At 42.5% G+C, this 19,507-nt stretch overlaps 1 protein-coding gene and 1 long non-coding RNA gene across 2 annotated transcripts; one reads left to right on the forward strand and one right to left on the reverse strand.

Annotated features, from left to right (window-relative positions):
- Positions 1 to 5,780: 5,780 nt before the first annotated feature.
- LOC126542493 (uncharacterized) lies at positions 5,781 to 11,963 on the reverse strand. The gene is made up of 2 exons (XM_050189580.3): positions 8,500 to 11,963; positions 5,781 to 7,244 (listed from the first exon to the last, which is right to left on the reverse strand). The coding sequence occupies exons 1-2, from the start codon at positions 9,749 to 9,751 to the stop codon at positions 5,938 to 5,940; spliced, it is 2,559 nt and encodes an 852-aa protein (XP_050045537.2). The 5' UTR covers positions 9,752 to 11,963; the 3' UTR covers positions 5,781 to 5,937.
- An 855-nt stretch (positions 11,964 to 12,818) lies between these two features.
- On the forward strand, positions 12,819 to 13,331 carry LOC126542492 (uncharacterized). Its single transcript, XR_007601820.3, has 2 exons — positions 12,819 to 13,129; positions 13,229 to 13,331. It is a non-coding gene; the product is annotated as an uncharacterized lncRNA (long non-coding RNA).
- The last annotated feature ends 6,176 nt before the right edge of the window (positions 13,332 to 19,507 follow it).

The raw sequence follows: 19,507 nt of genomic DNA on the forward strand, positions 1-19,507 counted from the left end.
CACAATTGTGACATGAACATTCTCCAACCATGTGTAAAACCTCCCTCTCACATGTAGTAGAACATGTAACAACATCGCAAGTACAACTCCAGAACACAATAACCCTATGACAACAATGAAGCATCAATGCACAAGAGTGCAGTGCCGAACTAGATGCATCATCTTCTTGTACGTGAGAGGACGAGGGAGAGAACGCTTGACATCACTCTCGGACACCTGTCCACAACTGGCTTTGTAGGCATGGTGCAGAGGCTGCGATCGAGGAAACTCTTAATGCCTCCTGAAGAACAAAGCACAATACAGGTACATCAGCGTAGGCAGAATGAGGAAACGCATTCGCAACATGCCACTGAAGTAGACTGCTGCTGCATACAAGAGAGGGCGAGGGAGAGAATGGTGGCGCGCTACCAACGGTTTTTGCAGGTGCATCGTGGTGTGTGCAGCTGAGGACACCCGGATGTTGAGAAAGAAAACTGAAGAAGCTAGCCACATAATGCTTGGCATTAAAATGACATTTAGACAATGTAGTATCTGCTTTAATGTAACATCACATAGTGTCAACACACTTAGTGTTAATACAATAAGCTACATCAATGAAACTTCACATCTGCCTTGAATCCCACAGTGTGTGGGATCCGCATTATTTTTTCTGATCTCTTGTGCTGTTAGAATGCTGTCCACAAGAAAATACATTGACATTTGTGACATCACATTGTTTTACCTCTGCTGCATTTCTGATGTGAAATAATGATGAAAAAAATTTAAGCTTGACCTTAATTTTCACCGACTAGAAGAAAAAGAAAAAAGAAAATAAAGGCTATTAAAAAGAATGGCCAACAATTTTTTTTTTTCAGCCAAGTGAATGAATATAGAATTATACTTCTGTAAACTGATTTGTTTAGTGTGCCTTTATGGCTTGTGTAGGTGATGTAACAGATGGCTAAGTTGGCTATGGTGTTGGGCTGCTGAGCACGAGGTCGCGGGATCGAATCCTGGCCATGGTGGCCGCATTTCGATGGGGGCGAAATGCGAAAACACCCGTGTACTTAGATTTAGGTGCACGTTAAAGATCCCCAGGTGGTTGAAATTTCCGGAGTCCTCCACTACGGCGTGCCTCATAATCAGAAAGTGGTTTTGGCACGTAAAACCCCATAATTAATTAATTAGATGGCTAAGTATAAAAGAGTGAGAGAGAAGCAACTGTGTAAGAACCAGAACTCTCTTTCAGTAGAAATGTTTGTTTCAACTTCTAGGCCATGATAAGACTATGCATGCAGCTCTATACTTTGACATTGAATAAGAAGGAACTTATATGCAACTTATGAGCATGGTGCTTATGGAATTGAATATTTACAGCGAAATTTGTTCTGAGTGCTATGAAGTCTTACAAGCTCTAGATGAAGAAAAATGTTAACAGCATCAGTCTGTTCTTTTCATTTTACCGTTAAGAAAGCACTTAAAGCTTCCCATACGGAAGGCAAGCTGGGCTTCATGGTAGTGTGTATAAGCGCGACTGCACGAGGATGAAGAAAGAAACAGATACACAGACACAGCGCTGTGTCTGTGTATCTGTTTCTTTCTTCGTCCTCGTCCAGTTGCGTTTATACACACTACCATGGATTCCAACCAACTAGCCCGCCAACGTGTTTTAACCAAGCTGGGCTTGTCAAGCCTTTACATCCTGCGTTTATGGAAGACTAACTCGGCTGGTCTGAGGAGGCTGTAAATGTTTATACAGTCCTGAAGGTGCCTTGGGTGTGTCCATTGCTCTGCACTTTTTTGTAACAACAGCAGATGGTGTAAGGAGCATGTTGAAGGATTATTTCATCAAGGGAAAAGCCTTCTTCTGCACACAGTTCACAAGGAAAAAAAGAATGACAGGACAGAGCACAACTAACAATCATCCAGTTTTATTGCTTGCACAGACCTTGGATAGCTCAGAAGCAAAAGGGGGAAAAGAGATAATTTTTCCATGCACGTTGCTTGCCCAATCACGACAAGAGCATGTGGCAAGGTTAGCTTGTCTTGCATTCGTCTCACTGTTGCCCGACAGTGCACTGCCATAGGCATATATGCACCCATTTGTTTGTTTGAAAAATGAGTGATTGTGGCAAAACATAAGAACCAGAGGGCTCGAAAGATTAACGAGGTGTTCCACTTACGTGGGTGACAGGTATTCTGTGCATTAGCTTCCCAATCATTGCATTATTTGACAGTGAGGTCCATTACCTGTTAATGTAAAACAAGTGTCACACTAACCTTGCCATATGTCCGCGTCATGGTTGCCGTTCGAGTTTATCTTCTTTTCCCCCTTTTGCCTCCGAAAATATATCGCTGTGTGATAAAAAAAACTGCATGGTTAGTAGTACTCTGTCCTGCCGCCTTTCTTCCTTGTGAATTGTGCATCAAGTAAGGAGTTTTTCTTTATGAAAGAATGTTTCACCAACTAGCCAAATCAGCTACTATGTTACTGTTGAAGGAGTGAGAGGACCTATTGAGGAAAAGGCAGAGTAAAGGAGTAAAGGCCTGAGGTAGTAGTCCTCTGTCTTTTAGCCTGCTACTCTGCTCAGAGGGAAGGGCAAGAGGAGTATGATGAAGTGTTTATTTTTGTCGAGGCTTGCATGCTCAACTTCAAAGTGGCACTCTGACTATGACAAAGTATTATGTACATAATACCATTTTTCCATGTAAAAGAAAGTGCAGGAAGGCAGAGTGGGCACAATAGCACTGAATCTCGCACAAAAGCTTTGTATATTTGTGCAAGATATAATTCTGTATATATGTGTTTGTTATTGATGGAAAGAAAAGGCATGCATGCTCACTGAAGCCCCCTTATGTATTAGTCTCCATATAATAAAGTAGAAGCTATGCCTTTATGGAATTTGAATGCGTAGCTTTGCTTTACAACCTAAATAGTAATTTGTGCAAATAAAAAAGTACCGTACTTTTGCATGATTTATTGCAATTAGTACCTTGAAAGGTGGAATGTGTAAGTACGATTCAATGAGGACATAAAAAAAGAAAAAGACACACAGAGACAGTGCTACTTTCAATCTTTATTTATTTTCGCACAAACCGATAAATGTATCCCAAATGAGCGGAAACAAAAGGAACGTAAAGGAACATTCAGTGGTGCATACTGAAGAACCGCACATGTGTCTAAGGCATGACCAAAAAATACACTGCAATAGTTACAGCAATAAACCAAGGAATCATATCTCTTTTTCTGATAGTGACACTGAAGGCTTGCTTATGCACCTTTCTTCTAGTTTGGCAATTTAATGGCTTCCACGATTTCCCTTGTCATCCTACTATGAGCCTTTTACAAAATAGAAATGTTTTCAAACATGGGATCACAGCCACAAGTTTGGCAATGTATACCCAAATGGCCCGAGATTACTCGATGTTATATTGATGCTCCTTTAATATCTGATTGGTGCATCTACCAATCTGCCCAACACATTCTTTTGCACAAAACTGGAGTGGCATAGACAACTTTATGAATGCAGGTTACAAAATGTTTGCGATGTTGAGTAGAATATGCATGCGTTTGTCTTATTCTCTGGATGAACCTGTTTGCATACCTTCTGTAGACGCTCATGGGAGAAAAAAAAGAAAAAAAGAAACACGTCCACACTCAACTTTCCCGCTATTCTTCTAGGATTAAGCAAAATACATTGAATGTAAGCTACTACAGCAACTTTCTTTGCTCTAGCACTGCTACTGCTTCCCCTTGATACATTTTTATGTCTCCACGATTGAGGTGAGCAGACACAACGGGTAACCAGAATCTGTCAGGCACTTAGTCGATCATAGAAACTGGTTTCCACATTGTGGTCGCATGACTCCATGAGAATTGTTGAAACACAATACTACTCTTACTGTGCACTTAATGGTTACACAGGATGGCCTGTCATATTAATTTTATTGATTACTGCAAGCCCAAGAGTAAAAATCTTAATACATTGTCACTGTGAATTCTGCTTTAGTGAAAATTATGAGAATAAAGGCAAGTGCACAAGATAGTAATATCTTGTTTCAATAATTCTTTCGTGAAGTCGTGCGACCACAAGGTGGAAACCAGTTTCAGGGGTCAGGCCAAGTTCCTGACAGATTCTGGTTACCCATTGCATCTGCTCACCTCGGTCACGGAGAGCTTGAGCAAAAAGTACAAAAACGCATCAAGGGGAAGCAGTAGCACTGCTAGAGCAACGAAAGTTGCTGTAGTGTCATAAATTCATTATATTTTGCATAATCTTAGAAGAACAGCGTGAAAGTCGGGAGTGGACATAGTTTTTTCTGTCCCTGAGCATCTAGAGAAGCTATGCAAACAGGTTAATTCAGACAATAACAAAATGAACACATGTTCCACTCGATATGGCAAGCATTTTGTAACCTGCATTCATAATGTTGTCTATGCCATTCTGCTTTCTTGCAAAAGAATGTATGTCAGTCAAACTGGCAGATGCATCAATCAGAGACCAAAGGAGCACCAATATAATGCCACTCAATTCAATTATGGGGTTTTATGTGCCAAAACCATGACCTGGTTATGAGGCATGCAGTAATGAGGGATTCCCGAATAATTTGAACCACCTCTGGTTCTTTAACGTGCATCTAAATCTAAGTACACAGGTGTTTTTGCATTTCGCTCCCATTGGAATGCGGCTGCCGTGGCCAGGATTCGATCCCACGACTTTGTACTTACCAGCCCAACACCATAGCCAGTATGCAAACACGGCGGGTATAATGCCACAAGAGTTAATCTCTGGCCATTTGGGCATTAATCGCCAAAATTTTGGCTGCAATCCCATGTTTGAAAGTACTTCTATTTTGTATAAGGCTCATAGTAGGATTACAAGGGAAATCGTGAAAGCCTATAAGATTGCGAAAGGATAGACAGTTGGGCAAGTTGGTATGGTAACATTATTTTGGCTTCTAGCGCGAAGTGAAACACAAGTGTTTCACTTCGCGCTAGAAGCCAAAATAAGATTGCGAAATTGGAGGAAAGGTGCGTAAGCAAGCTTTCAGTGTTGCCAACTGAAAAAGAGATATTTCTCAGTTTATCGCTTTAACTATTATTGCAGTGTATGTTTTGATCATGCCTTATACACGTGTACGTTTCTTCGATATACACCCCTTAATCTTTTTTTTTCTCTCTTTTGGTTCTGCTCGTTCGGTATATATTTATTGGTACGTGCAAAAATAAATCTATAGTTGAAAGTAGTGCTGCGTCTGCTTTCTTTCTACATCTTCATTCAATCATGCTTACACATTCTATCATTAATTACAACCAACTAGTCCGGCCACGTGTTTTAACCCTGAAAGCTTCAATTTTGCAATAATGAGCATGCTTTCTTCGAACATAAAGCAAATGGGTATCACTATTCTGTAGTTTCAAAGCATTTGCACTAACATTATATGTGCATCACTGTTTACCAAAATGTTTTACTTGAAGCCTCTATAGTGATTCAGAGGTGCTGAGTTTATGGGTTTGCTGCAATGAAATCCTAATTGTATATGAAGTACACGTCGCAGATTTTAGGTATTAAGGGGCGGCATGAGTATACTTTTTCTGGCCTTGAAGACCACATTAAAGAAAACAAGAGTTTATGAAGCTCTGCTTACCTGGTATACTAGTGCATTCAACACCACCTTGCAGAAATTTATGCACACAATGGGGGGGGGGACTTGTGCATAGCTTCATTCGCTTTTTACAGTTTTTAACATTTATCTTACCTTCACTCCAGCTCTTATATGTTTATACAAGACAGACACTATTACAACATAAAAGGTTTATTTACAATGCCTACTATGTAAGTTTTCAATATGACATAATTACATAGTGAGTCTGGTGTGGACAAGGCTAGTTTATGTACATTTTCTTCCTCCATGCACGGAAAATCTCAGCACAATAAGTTCCAGGCACAGATTTTGTTACAGTTCATCTATAGATGATGCTCTTTGTGACATCTTTGTCCCATCTTGAGACGCTGAAGTAGTAAGTGTGGTTCGTGCCTCAGTTGTGTCTTGAACCACGTAGGTTCCCGAGCGCCGATTCATCTGCAAATGGAACACACTTTCTCCCACCTTCCTGCGTGCTATAGCTCGCTTCCCAAGTCTTCTGTGGAGGAACAAAGCAATGGCCAGGATTGCTATCAGGGCCAAGGCAGCAATCATGATGAGTAGAGCCACAGGTATGCGAGTCTCTCTTTGGCCCCCAGTAGCTGCAGCTCCCACTGCAATGTCACTGTTGTCAGCACGCTTTGCAGGCATGATTTCATGACAGTCCGCAGGGATGCTGAGAACCTGCTGGCTGAAGCAGACATCATAATCGCTGTACTCACTGATGCGAGCCACCATTACTTGACCAGCAGTGTAGCAGGGCGCCTCTGTCTGTACCAGCGGATCCTTGTTACAGAGCACTGTTACATTGAAACGGCACTTTGACTTGGCGGGAAAAGGAGGCAGAAAATTCCACGAAACGATGAGCTGGTGCTGTGCTGAAAGGCGACTGCGAAATCTGAGATCATGCAGGAACTCTCCGTCTTCTGCCCTCTGTGCTGGTGTCTGAATTTCCATCTCTGTTGTTACCGCTGACATTTCACTAAAGATAACAGCTGTGGTTCCCTCATAAGGCAGCGTTGTATTCACAAAACCCATTGTAGGCACTGCCACTGGTGTTGTCGTCTTGACGTCAGTTGTGTTAAGGATGCTACAACTGCGAGCCACTTCTGTTGTATTTCTGAAAGCTAGCAAGCACACTTCGAACTTTGCTCCAGGCTTAGTGATAAAGATGTGGAATGTTCTATTGTGCAAGCTGGGAGGGCAGGGACCAGGTAACTCGGTACGTGTCTTTTCTCCAATAATGACGACAGTTAGCATACACTGCAGTTTATCAAGATGATCACTAGCACTATGTGCATTCCATGTAACAGAGAGTTTGTCATTATCTTGTTCCACATGTACTAATGTAAGACGGCCGTTAAATGGCACTATAGTGTGTTGTGTGGCATTCAGTTCCGAGGTTGCAGGTGTGCTAATTTCAGGCAAGGTAGTTGTTGAAGGCAGGACTTCAGTAGTTTGCACACTGTCTCTAGGGCACCCAAGTGTATCAAAGTCAAATTCAATGATGCGCGTGCCGTCATCACATACTGCCGAAGACAGAGTTTCTTCGGAAAAATTTCCATGCTTTAGGAAGCTGCCGAAGCCATGAAGTACACAGCCACAGTCAAGAAAATTTCCTGCAAGGTTGAAAATAAATGAATGAATAAATAAATAAGTAAAAAATGAACATGTTTATTTTTGGCCACTGACTGCTATGTATTGAATACAAATTTAATAACACAAATTATTCACAGGGCAGAATTCACTAGGCATTATGGGAACAAACCATCCAGCACCAAAAAAGTTTATAAAGTTTTTTGTCCATTGTCCATGCTCACTAATGGCATGGAGAAGCAGTTTTCCCCCCCTACGTTCTATTAACTGTGCCACATGCAAAAATCCAGCCAAGGTACCAACCTTTCAGAGAAGCGGAAACCTCATGCCAGTATTGTAATATGCAATGCTGGCATTGGTGAATAGGGGGATGGGAGTGTTCAAAATTTTTGGCAAGAAATTGTTTTTTAAGAGGGCGCATGCACATGCACGCGCATAATTTTTTTACAACTTTCTAAGAAAGATGGGGGCTGGGCTGCCCGACCTCTTAGGGTGTTACAGCACCTAAACAACCTGTCAATGCTCATATGGATTTAGTACAAAGCACGAAGAGAGCATATACTGTCACAACAGATTTTTCCCCCTCAAGCCGGGTCACGTCTTTACCTGTGGAGTGTGTAAAGAAGGCTGGACATAAGTGTGTCGATTGCCTCTTTACTTTTTATTTGGGTACATTATTCAATAACTGCCGATTGCATACATTTATAAAATAGCCATTCAAGTGTTGCAAACTGGCCTATCTTTAAACCCTATCACACTGGCACTTCTAAAAATAAAGCATGATTGTGAGAGTGCTGGTGAAATGCTATCCTGTAAACTAACATGAACAAAGGCTTTGAACACATTACAAGATATGTGGCACGACGCTATATGAAAGGGTGTGGGAAGAAAACTTGTCCCGAGCTTCTCTAAATAAAATAAAATAAAATAAAATAAGAATAAGATAAGAATAAAGAAAAGTAAATTGCAGTTGGAAATAGCAAGCGTAAAATAAACCGGATGTTAGCAAGCCCATATAAAATGAACTAATAAAATATAACCAGCGTACAGGCTATCTCATGAGGCTCTTGTGAACAAACAGTATGTTATAGAGAGTGTTATTATTTTTGAAAATTTCTAGGCACTTGTGAGATTAGTTTGGTGATGATGATTACGATGATTCCAGATAGTTACAAAATGTACAAAGCTCGGCATTACTTTCTTATTTCTTAAACATACTTGCGTATTTTTTTTAGACAGTGCCATGAAAAGAGCAAACAAATATGAAAGCTGACTCACCATTGAGGTTAATGCTCCTTAAGCGAGGACAGTGGGCAAAGGCTCCAGCGAATATGTATTCTATGCTGTTTCCTGACAAGTCAATGTGCTCCAGCTGTCCCAGGTCTGCAGTGTGGTTCTGGTTGATGTAAGTAAGTGCATTGTTTGACAAGTCGAGTGTGGTAAGTGAGTACAGTCCCACAAATGCTGTTGAGTCTACAGAGTCAATTTGATTGTCACTGACATTAAGCAGCCTTAGACTTCCAATTCCTGATAAAGAGTGACTATCCAGTCTCTTGAGCTTGCACCAACTTGCATCCAGAGTTTCAAGTTTGTGCAGGGGCTCCAGCCAGCTCCTTGAGAGAATTGTCAGTGGGTTGTGAGATATTGATAAGGTCAGCAGTGAAGCTAGTGAATCAAATTTTGGTTTATCCAAGGCATTGTAGCTGACATCTAATGTGGCAAGGCTTGGCACATCAAGTTTTGTTGTTGCACTGGTGAGACGGTTGTGGTCAAGGTAAAGATGCTTGAGGAATCCAAGGGAATTCTCCAGAGAAATTGATGTGAGATGGTTAAAGCTGAGCTTCAAGATTTGAAGTGCTGTTTTACCGAATGCACTTGAGTCAAATGCAGTCAGCTTGTTATGCGACAAGTTGAGATCTTCCAAATGTTCCATGTGGAAGAAAGTGCCCACAACAATTGATGAGACTTCATTTCTCTCAAGCGACAAACTCTTGAGACTGTGGATGTTCTTGAAGGTTTCTTCAGTCAACTCCGTGATATGGTTGTTTGACAGATTTAGTGATGTCAGGTTGGAGAGGTCTTTCAGTGCACTGCTCGGCACTAATGCCAGCTTGTTCTCAGATAGGTCAAGGGCATGAAGGGTTGCTGCTTTCACAAATGCACCTGGTAGCAAAGTGGAAATGTCACTCCTGACAATGTGCAGCTCCTGTATGTTTTCTAAAGCCACAGAACCATTTTCAAGGGAGCCAAGTGACTCAATGGCCAAAAAAAGTGTTGTAACTGGGCTACCACTTTGTAGCGCTTTCAATAGCTTCTCAGTCAGAAGCGGTAAAAGTGGGAGGTGCGTCTGCTCACCACGACAGTCCAGTAAGGGGGCGATGAAAGTGCAATTGAGGTTGACTTCTTCATGTGATGCTGAAGTGAAGGTGGTACTACCAGTTGCCAAATCTATAGTAGACATGCTTGTACTAGTCTGCGCTGCTGTAAGGTTGAACAGGAGTATCACAAGCAATACAGCCTTACTCGCCATTGCAAATTTGAAAAGATGGTTGTTGCTGGTGGCTGACGGTTTTAACAGCGAGGCCCAGTCATACAACAGGAAGAAGGAATGGCCTGCCGGGCCCCTCCACAGGAAGTGACTTCCTGTCTATGCCTCTCCTCCTCGAATGCCGGGCTTTCACACATTGTGCAGCTTTTTATCTCCATGCCCTGGGACACTCCGGAGGAGTGTTTTCCTGAGGATTTCCCTATCACTTCTACAACCATATTGTTTTTTTTTTTGCCTTGCTTCTTTTCCTTTTTTGCAGCGACAGCAGGGCACAGTGTACTTAAGCAAAGGGGATGCTGTACTTCTGGCATTGTTACACTGCCACATGAGCTTCTCCAAATGCTGCAAGCAGCACTTTAACCCACTTTTTACAACAAAGTGATGGCTTACTACTTGAAAATGTTCCACTATCCACAATAAGCAGACAAATGGCTACATGCCCAAGTGTTCCACATCGTACACTTTGCACAAGTGCAGCAAAGATACAAGTGCACTTGTTGCTCCAGCAGTCAAATAAATGAAATGCCTGAGTGTTGATAATACAAGAAATGTTTTAAGAGACAGGTTCCATATACTAAATCACCACAAAGCATGCTCACCAATATCAAACAAACACTGTCACTTCTAAAAGCCCAAGCAAGTTAACAAAGTATGTTAGGTTTTTTTTTTTTTCAACCAGCATCTGCTGACCATTCCCAAATTGAACTTAGTACACATTTACTCTCTCAGGATAATAATACTTTTATTATGAGAGGCAGGGATATAAACCAGATGCAGAATTTCTATCATAACCTATCTACCTTTGTACAGCTGAAACTACAGTACACACCGTTTACATGCAGGGTCAAGGTGCAAGTGTTCTAGAGGAGCATGCAAGATCAAGAAGACCTTTATCATCATTAATTTATACTGATAGCTCGTCTACATGTTGGCAGATATGTTCCAGTGCATCTTAATTTAGCCAAGTAGACTTACTGCAAGCATGGATTGCTTTTAATGTACTCGCTATATTGTAGCAGTTAATGCACACAAATTCCTCGACCATTCTTGGGATGTGTTTATTATCCACCAGTACTCACCAGTACACCTGCAGAAACATAAAAGCTCTGCCAATCATTGAGTGGAGTTAAAGCACTAGTTCTTGTAATTAAATTATTTCTCTAAACCATACTGTGAGCCACAATCCCTTACGGACAGGAAGGTCATGATAAACAACAAAGTACAAGGCTTTATCAAAGATGTAACAAATCTATAAGCTTTAGACATGGTTTTATTTTTCGTGTCTTTTCAATGAATTGACATTTAAAGAAAATGTAGCCCGATAAAGCATGTGAGGTGACAGGTAGAATGGAAACATTATGGTTCAGCTGAAAAAAAGAAATGTAGGAATGCCAAGAGTATTATTCTGTCAACATGTTCTTGTTTTTTCTTTTTTATTCTTTTGCAGGAGCAGCACAATGGTACATCTTAAGTTTCAGATTCACATATTAGCACAATTTGATATTGGCATGTTTCATACTTTTGTGAGGCCTTGGCATTAATAGCTGTCTAGATTTTTTTTTTTTGTCTTTCCCACTATTCTGCAACTGCACTATTTTTGTGGCGAGCTTGCAGGTGAACAATACAGCAGTTGTTTTAAAACTCGGTTGACACAGTTTTACCTTCCGTCTCAATAATGCACGTGTCATGCAGGCACTGCTATCAGGTAGAAATTTAGAACAGCCTGCTGATTATGTTCTTAATTGCTGTTGTAATTTATTCCTTTGAGATAACACACAAGTCTCAACGTTGAATGGCAAGTTGCATTTTCATTTTTTTAATACAACCTTGTCAGGAGATGCGGCATCGTGAACATTCCGACGCGGTTACTGGCACTGTACACACGTTAACCCACAAAGAGAGCCCTTCTAGACCACAAACGTTTGAGAACAATTATACATGCATTAACACACATGAACTACACCGGATTAGGAGTAGAAAGCCAGGGCTCTACAAAGGGGCGACTCTAAAGGGGGATGACGGGGGTGGCGGCCTACCACTGTGTAGTGCCAAGTGACAGAGTGCCCTCCTGCACCCCCAATAATTGTGAATCCTGGAGCCGCCCGTCAACAAGCAAGTTTTACTATGATATATGAAGTGTTTAGAGTGACAACACAGAAGGCAGCACCACTTCAAAACTTCGGCTTTAATATCAAGAGTCTATTTGTTTTTTGAGCAAACAAAGCACATCAGGTGCGCTTACTTGCGATGTGATCATCACAACTTTGTCTTTGGAGCGAGCACCCTGTTCAGACAAGATAACAACGGCATAAGTAACATCTTATAGCTTTCAGTAACGAAATGAAGCGACTAACCTTTTCAAGTGACAAATCACTTTTCCGGAGATTCAGGAGTTTTGACAAAAAGCGAATCAGCTCCGTGTTTGCTTCTCCATCGACTGGAGGTGCAGCGATCTGAACGCCTACAGAGTCCTCGCTGATATCTGCAACAACGTCAGCGCAAAGTGTGATCTGACACACACACGACTGTATTGAGAACTCGCCTGTGATTCTACTCCCACTCGCTCCAGGCTTTGCACGCACTCGAATAGCAACGGTTCCAGTGTTCGTAGTGTAAACGGCACCAGCTGTTTGCTCGGCTCCTTTGGTACCCTACAATAAACAGTGATAAACTAGTACAGCGCACTGAACAATAGGAAGTGTCTGACATCACCTCAGTGGACTTTCCAGTTTTACTTGCTTGCTTCGCGCCACTTTTGTCTTTCGGCATAGCTTGCGAACAGCTTAAACGCCAAATTAACGGTGCAAGGACTCTTCCCCGCATGGCACATGCGTTAAGACTTGGCTCATGCTTAAATCGTCTTGCGTACAATGTTTACGATGCAAACTAAAAAGAAAGGAAGAAAGAAAAGACTGCTTTATAAATATTGTGTTGAATCAATTTATTCAGTATATGTGGTGTTTACGTTAATAAACTTGTGCATTAAATGATGTGGATCCATCAATTCATTCATTAAAAAGAAATCCTTTATGCAGTCAATTCAATCCACAAATTCGCTGCAAGGCGGACAGAACTGCAGACGACAAGAAATTATGTGCTCTAGGTCACTCTAGATGTGCCGAATTTCGAGCATTTTTGGATGGTGTGAAAGCATTTTCATTAAGCGAGAAAAGTGGGACGCAACATGATAAGGATAAGGTTACCTCGTGGGCTGTCTAAAGGCCAAGCAACGTTGGCGATCATTCTGGGCTTCGGCTGCAGCTTATACACCTGGTATCCAGTGCTTCAGTACAAGCGTGCAAAAGTTATTGCCGAAAAGCAGAATGCTGCACCACAGGATGAGTCGCCGTTGGACAACAAGTAAGTCATATGCTAAGTACGAGCACATAAAAGTCGCCTGCACAGTTAACCTCATGAGAAAAAAATTGGTCTTTATCCTGCATTTTTTAAATATTCCAGGTGACCTTACCGGGTCGGAAAGCTGTCGGAGCGGATCAACATCATCTTGTGTTCCTAGACGTCGCGTACATAAAGCGAAATGAAAAAAAATTGCGAAAGGCAACGTCTGTTCACTTGTCACTTTATCGACAACAGGTTTCTGGCCATGGGAAACGGTACGCTCTCGTATTTTCGAGAGTCTAAGCACCTTTTGCTCACTTGGCGGAAATGAGGGGGAGGGGTCTCATCATTCTTTGAAGAATCACTATTAGTACCTTACGTTCCCCCAACGTCAATGTAAAGAAAACTCGCAACTCAAATTTAGTTGGCTCGTGGTATTTTATTAAGTCGTGCCTATGCTTCTTCTTGGATCCTCTTCAACCTGCAACCAGCAGAAGTGGGGATTTAAAAAAGACGGCATGAAAAATGCCCTTCCAGCAAAATACAGTTCCATTAACGCCACGAAACCTAACATATTTATTTATTTCAAGTGCCTGCAGCGCCCGAAGGCATTATTGCAGGGGGGAATACACAGTGTTACATAAGCTCGATAAAATACAGAACTGATCAACCGAAAATAACAGCAATAGAAACGTTCACGCCACTATAAATTAAACAGAAATGCTCTGAACAATGCTTCAGTGCGACAATCAGCAATTTCCTGTGGGAAACCTAACATAATGTTGATAGTAGCATTCATGACCCGCTGGAGCAAAGCTTCTGTTGCAGTTAGTTCAGCGAACCAAATGCTAATTAACATACTAACTATCAAACTTTATTTTTGTGTACTGCTGTACTCTTCATGGCCAGAAATAAAAGTGCTCAAGTTCTAATTTCACTTGATGATGAATGGTGTTTGGGTTTTGTAGTGTTAAAGAAGCAAGCAATGAGATGACAGGTATGTACAGCACCCCGAAATCAAAGTCAAGTAGGTACTTGGTAAAGAAAAATAAGAAAAAAATCATAAAACACGTCAGAAAAATAATATAACACCACATAACTTGCTATTCAGAACATTTAACTTGTGCCACAACCATGCTTTATAAAAGAATGTGAAGCTATTTATAAATGAGACCGGCGTATTCTTGGCGGTCATGTTTAGCTTGAGAAATGTAAATTTGGGGTATTCAAACAGGGATGAAGTGCCACTTGAAAATCAGCAATGTGCATGTCATTGCCCTGGCTCAAAACAATACCAATTAAATGCAAAGACACAATGCCACTATATGCTTTCATACCTCAGGTGCTCACAAGCATGTCAGTGTTGGTATGTGCCATAGCCTAGGAATCATAATCACCATGCCACGATCGTTGAAAAGAGGTATTTGGTGTTGGCCTGAGTGAAGTATATGTTGTGGCCAAATGGTTAAAGCATTGAGTTGCTACTCTGGTTGGCCAAGGTTCGGATCCCACCACCGGACGCGTTTCATTTTCTTTTTTAAAGTGAATGTGAATCTACTCGGTGAGAACCTAACTATACTCGCGGACAACTTTCTGTGGCAATGAAGGGAAAGCTACAGGCGCGTGGCTGCTGCACATGTGTTACTGCACCAAGTAGTCCGCCAGCGTTTGACAGTGCTTTTGGTTGCTCGGAACAGATGCTGAATCGACGCAGAAAGGAAAAGCCGCAAAATAAGTAAACATTTAGTTTCAGTGGTGTGTTTTATCTAACTGTTGCTAATAAGGTGTTTATGTTTTCTCTTCCCCAGCTTAAACTAATGTGGATGAAAACACGGGACTCTTTTTAGAAGCACCCTCACTTGTGCGCACTTTGCCTCCATAGCTTTCCCTTCATTGCCACAGAAAGTTGTCCGCTAGTATAGCGATTGGCCAATCCAGGTGAAACCATGGAATTGTAGGCAAAGCAAGTTTTGCTTTAAGAATGCACGTGGCAATCTGAAGCACAGGTGATGCAATAGGCTTAAAGAATGTTCACTAACTTAATGCATCAAAGTTTGTGCTGTTTTGTGCCCGTGTGCAGCTTGGAAACAAACTAAGCTATCAGTCAATGTTCAGGACCTGTTGCATATTCTGTGCCTAATCTATGTGTGCATTTGCACTGTGATTATAATACATTCTGAATAGATGCACAAACTAGCCCACTTGTCTGTGTTACTTCATAAGAGTTTGCTGTTGGGCTGTTGAGCTGTAGGCAAAGTATGAATCTATATGGCTTGACTGTTTGGCCTTGGCCACTGTGATTAAAAGGTACCGTGCACAAGAAAGTTGATGTGATGTTGAGATGAGGACTTTCAGGTTTTCATATCTGCATGCTAAACACATCTAGTGAAACATGAATTCCACATTGGCAATGCCTTGAAGAAGTGGAGGCCTTCCTTTACAACATATTGCCAATGTTGTATGGCACGTTCAAAGCTACCTGTCAGCTATGTTCCATCTTTGTTTTTGAAAAAAACACTCCAAGGTGTGTAGATCTTTGTCTTGCTCTCACTCTTTGGGAGGCGGGGGGAACTTGTACGCACAGCAAACGGATCACAGTAACCGATCGAAAGAGGCAGGGCAAGAAAAATGGAACTCTAGAACGCTATTGAGCTATTGAAAAGGTGGGCAACAACGCAACTGGAGACAGAACTGCAAGGACTTCCAACATGTAATGCATGAGGAGATAATATAGGTAGTTTGACAATAGTACGGGGAAAGACGAATTGTGAGCAGTCTGTAACTGTAATTAATCACCAACAGCTATGTAGCGAAGGCCAAACCAGTGGAGTAAACAATAAGAAAAATAATGAGGGACGTAGGGAGTTGAGATTTTGCATACATGAAGTTGGCTGAACAACACCAGGATGGTACGTACGTCACCCCGCAGATCGTTTATAACCATAGCTAACAATATACCAAATTAGCAAGCGTCAGTTATTCGTATTTTGCAACACGTTAGCATCATCAACAGCAGTGCCCGGTGAACCAGCTTCGTGGCTGAAAGCAGGCTTAGAAGTAAGGAATTACGACGTGCAAGAAGTCGCGTAGAGAAAAGTAATAAGACATACACTTTATTCCATATATTTGCCCAAAGCCGAATGATTGAATCACGGTGTGCCATTCAGATGTAAGGAGTTAAAACATTGACAGAACTTTGAGTACTCGATGTTAATCAAGCATCACACAGAAAGAGCGAACACTTTGCAAAAACAGTAGCAAGGGTCGCAACCCCGTACCAAGAGCAGAGTACCACCATACGTACCAATAAGTTTGTTACCCTTCCTTGTATTTTCCATTATAAAATGGCACATACTGAAGTACTGCTTTCCACTCGGTGAAATACGCGACCGCAACGGCACCGGTAGTTCCGTACATGGCCGCAGACCGAGACCTGCGCAGAAGCTTAGGTAAGCAGCAGCAGCAAAAGGCAGCACATTTTGCATTTAGAATGAATACCGGCAGCATACTCTGCGTACTTTCAATGACTAGTATGGCTTCGAGAGAAAAATGCAGGTTACCATACCAGACTTTGCAAAGCTGGATCAGCCTAGGGCCGACAGGGTAGATGGGAGGATGCACCATATTTTGCTTTCTTTCTGTATGCACGCAGGCACACCAACTTCTCCCTTTTCACCACGGTGCTTTTCACCTTCACAGGGCAGTGAGGGCGGCCAAGGCCAGTCAAGGCAGTCAAGGCAGTGCGATAACAGATCGGCTAGGATTGAAACGGGCTTGGAAAATGTCGTTCACCAATAAATAAAAAATAATAAAAGCAATATAAAAAAGAAATATTTAGTAAGACAATAAATATTATGTATTTCGAAGTATTTATTGCATTAAACACAGTGGGTTTGATTTTTTTCTTAAATTTGTATGATGGCCGCCATGTCGTCACTATTAAGCAGGGTTTGGCGTAATGTTAGGTAAAACTAAAAAGTATGACCGCATCAGCGGTGTAGGGCATGGTGTAGGATGTCACCGCCCTATGCCAGCGTCACTATAGCTACGAAATTGTATATTACATCACATATTTAACAGAGAGAGGTGGTGAGGCCCCTTAGCATTGCCATACGGCACATCGCACCTTCATTTTGCATGACCTCCGAGATCAGGGCGTTCCGCTGTTGCAATCGCGATCAAAGCCGTAGCCGACGGCGAAGCAAGTTCTGTTGATGAAATACTATTTTATTCATAGAGGAAAAAAAAAAAACTTTTTCTTTCCTTTGTGCTTTTCTACGAAATAAGAGGTGTTGAAAACGTGGCGGTCATGATGTTTTTTCGGGCCCACAGGTGTACTGCGCCTTGGTGTCTGCAGTATTCAAAAGCATGGCCTTTGAGATTCGTTTTTGTTACTGTAAAGGGGCAACGTTGCAACAGCTGCTGATTTATTGCAGGTCACCTGATTAAAAAAAAGAAAGAAAATAGAAAAAGATGTGATTCGGCAATAAAGCTTCGGAATGTACAGATTTTGGTGTCTTCCAGAAAAACGATGGATAAATCTACTACATTAAAATCCAGATATTTTTCTGCGAACTCTTTCAACAAATAATCGCTGAAGCGCGATCAAAATTAACGGCGCACGAGCGATATGTGCTTTTTCATTATTGGACTTAAGCATATATCTAAAAAACGCTGAACGCTTCACACTTCAGGTAGCAGGTATCATCATAAAACTGGTTTGAAGGTTGGTACAAGGCGCGTCATCAAAGGTTTGTTCGATTTAGAAAAAGGTGCACGGCACCACAAATGAAAAGGTGCAGGGGGTGCCAGTTATGGTGTGCCGGGCTGCACCCACTCGCCGCAAGGTTCAAGGGTGCACTGCACCGCGGCGGCTCCTTGCCTTGCACCCCGTTCAATCGAGCACGGGGGTGCAGGGTGCACCGCTGCACCTTGGGGAATCGAGCGTGTAAGTGCAGTGCACCGTAAATAGGTGCAGAAGGTGCAGAGAAACTTGACTGAATCGAATAGACCTCAAGATTGAGGGAGGAGCCGTCACTGGGAGGTACGCGATGCGGACAACATTAAAGGGCCCCTGAAACGGTTCGGACAAATTTTGTAGGCGCGTAGGGTACAGCTTAAGCAGAACATTCGCACCACAATTTAAGTGAAGCGTTACGTATTAATGGAGCTACAAGCGATCAGAAGTTACCCTCCTCCCTAGTCATGCTTTTCCTCCTCAACTCGTTCGCCGAGCGATCGGGGCTAAGCTCCGCCTTCACTGGTTTCGCGTCACGATGCGACGTCACATCGTCCACTTCCGGTTGTTTTGGAGCCCGCCCCCGCCCGCGTGAAACCTCTCCGCTAGCCGCTTGGCCGTCGACCCCAAGCGAGAGCTATCGAAGCAGCGTGCGTTGCGAGCATTCTGTCGTAGCGCCGAACGTGCCTGGTATTCCGGTAACCACAGGCAAGCTGGTCATTTCGGCAAATGACTGGAGGCATAAACTCAAGCTGATGAAGGAACTTTAGCGTAGACGTACGTGCGGCCTGATCGGTCTGCACGGTCCAGCCACTTGTTGGCGCAGCGCTTAACCAGCCAAACAAAGCGCTAATATTGCTCTAACCAAGTGTAAAACATTTTAAACATTTATAAAAACAAAGTGTTGGTGATTACACTCCTGCGAAAACTACACACCAGCAGCCAAAGAAGAATACACTTCGTTACTGCTACTGTGTATGGTTGAGCTCTGTGCCACCAGGTGGCTGCACCGTGCAGACCATTCGCATTTGCGATTCTGCTCATCCCATGGCTCATCCCGTTACGGAACAGTCAAGCGGCCAGACCCTGTCCCCTTGCGCTTGCATTTGCCCTAATACCGGACTCGCGAAACGCTATTGCGTTAGTAATCTTCCGGTGTAAAGTGATGGCCACAAACGCGCAAACCCTGGCGCCGATCGGATAGCGGCAGTCCGATGCGCAGCAGCGAGCTCGCTCGTATGCTGCCTTGCAGAGGGACACGATGTCGCCAGTCGCTACGTTTGCAGTCCACAAAGCAACAAAGTCGAATCATAGTGCTCGCGAAAAGACTGAGACCGACTCTGACCGCGGAGCTCTCGTCAAAATGGAGTACGTTGTAACACAAGCAGACGACACTTGCTGTGTGCCGGAAGTGCTTAATTGTATTGAAAAATCGTTCTTGTGCATTCTCTTTATGTTACTTTCTGTTTATAAAAACAAATGAACTAACACTCCAACTATTACGAAGATCATTTGTTTACCATAAAGTTGGAAAAATTGTTGATCACGCGCCCTGGTCAGCCAATCGGATAGCTCGCCCCACTGACGTCATATGGGTGATTTTCGTCATATGGGTAGGGGCGGCTTAAAATTTCGCCGAGCAGCGTGCTCCGATCGGCAGC

Source organism: Dermacentor andersoni, chromosome 2 (genome assembly GCF_023375885.2).
Source record: "Dermacentor andersoni chromosome 2, qqDerAnde1_hic_scaffold, whole genome shotgun sequence".
NCBI lineage: Eukaryota > Metazoa > Arthropoda > Arachnida > Ixodida > Ixodidae > Dermacentor > Dermacentor andersoni.